Raw genomic sequence first — 1,615 nt, forward strand, 5'->3', positions numbered from 1 at the left:
GGGCCATAGTCACTCACATTAGGTTCAGGGATAAGCTATACCGCATTCCCTTGAAGTTAGAGCTATGTATGGTTTTGAAGCATTTATGAGTACATTTACATGCTAATACAGCTATGCTGACAATTTGAAACACTCTGGTCCACTTGTACTACCCAGATTTTAATTTCTTTGGACCATATTTATTATACCACACAAAGGAGCTGAAGGATAAAACTGTATCTTGCTTTTTATTTTTATCATATTTGAAATATACATAAATTATCAAGAAAATGAGCACAATTAATTCAATATGTCATTTATCTTCATTCAATTCTTGTTAACCACTCTTCTTCCAACTTACTCTATCTTTATTCAGTTAAACACCTCAGGACCATTTATTTCTCAATATGCCATACCTTTGGAATGATAAGACTATTGTCACACAAAATTAAACAACCACTATCAATTCATAAAATGTAACATTGAAAGGATGGAAATGAAGATGCTTTATATACAAGAAGTATATCAGTGAAGAAATTTTCAGAATAGAGAAAGAATTCTTCACAAGGGCTGACTATGCAATGAGACATGATGAATGAGGAATAACATCAGCATGAGAGCTAGATCTAAAGATGTGCAGAGACAAGGAGAAGAAACTGTCCATTCCAAATTACTTACTTTACTGTTTCTTGAAAACGGGTTCCACACCCAACAGTTTCTTCAGGGCATCTGTGACATTCTTATTCCTAAAACTGTAGATTAGTGGGTTCAACAGAGGAGTGAGTATTGTGTAAAACACAGACACAACCATGTCCTTCTCAGAGGTGTGGAAGGAGGCAGGGAGCATGTAGGTGTAGACAGCAGCACCATAGAAGAGGATGACCACAGTCATGTGGGAGGAGCAGGTGACCAGGGCCTTCTTCCTGCCCTCTGCTGAGTTCATCCTGTGAACAGTGAGGAGGATGGATGAATAGGAGCTTGAAATGACTGTCACAGGGATGAGAAGCATGAGTACACAGCACAGGTACATGAGGGTCTCATAGAGCCAGGTATCTGAGCAGGAGAGCTTTGTCACAGCGGGGACCTCACAGAAGAAGTGATGGATCTCATGGGATCCACAGAATGGGAAGGTCATGGTGACAGGAGTGAGTATGAAGCCATCCAGGGATCCCAAGAACCAACAGACAGACATCAGGAGGAGACACACTCTACGGTTCATGAGGACAGGATAACGGAGTGGATGGCAGATGGCCACATAGCGGTCGTAAGCCATGGCAGCCAAAAGGAAATATTCTGAACCTGCTAGTGTCAGGTATAGGAACATCTGTGTCCCACAGGCAGCAGCTGAGATCTTGTGGCTCCCAAGGACCTGGTCCATAAGCATCTTGGGCACAGTGACAGAAATGTACATCATGTCCATGAGGGACAACTGGCTGATGAAAAAGTACATGGGTGTGTGGAGGCGGGTGTCAGAGATTATCAGAAGGATCAGGAGGGCATTCCCAGACAAGGCCATCAAGAAAACCACAAATGTGACCACAGCAAGCAGAGCAGGGTTTTTGGATTGACTGAAGAATCCCACCAGGGTGAAATCTGACTGTCCAGTGTAGTTGCTCATCCAGATAATGATGTTCAT

At 42.5% G+C, this 1,615-nt stretch overlaps 1 protein-coding gene across 1 annotated transcript; it reads right to left on the bottom strand.

Annotated features, from left to right (window-relative positions):
• Window positions 1–658: 658 nt before the first annotated feature.
• On the bottom strand, window positions 659–1,615 carry LOC131916050 (olfactory receptor 2T29-like). The gene has a single exon (XM_059269352.1). It carries the CDS (start codon window positions 1,613–1,615, stop codon window positions 659–661), a length of 957 nt encoding a protein of 318 aa, XP_059125335.1.

This window comes from Peromyscus eremicus, chromosome 8a (genome assembly GCF_949786415.1).
Source record: "Peromyscus eremicus chromosome 8a, PerEre_H2_v1, whole genome shotgun sequence".
Taxonomy (NCBI): Eukaryota; Metazoa; Chordata; class Mammalia; order Rodentia; family Cricetidae; genus Peromyscus; species Peromyscus eremicus.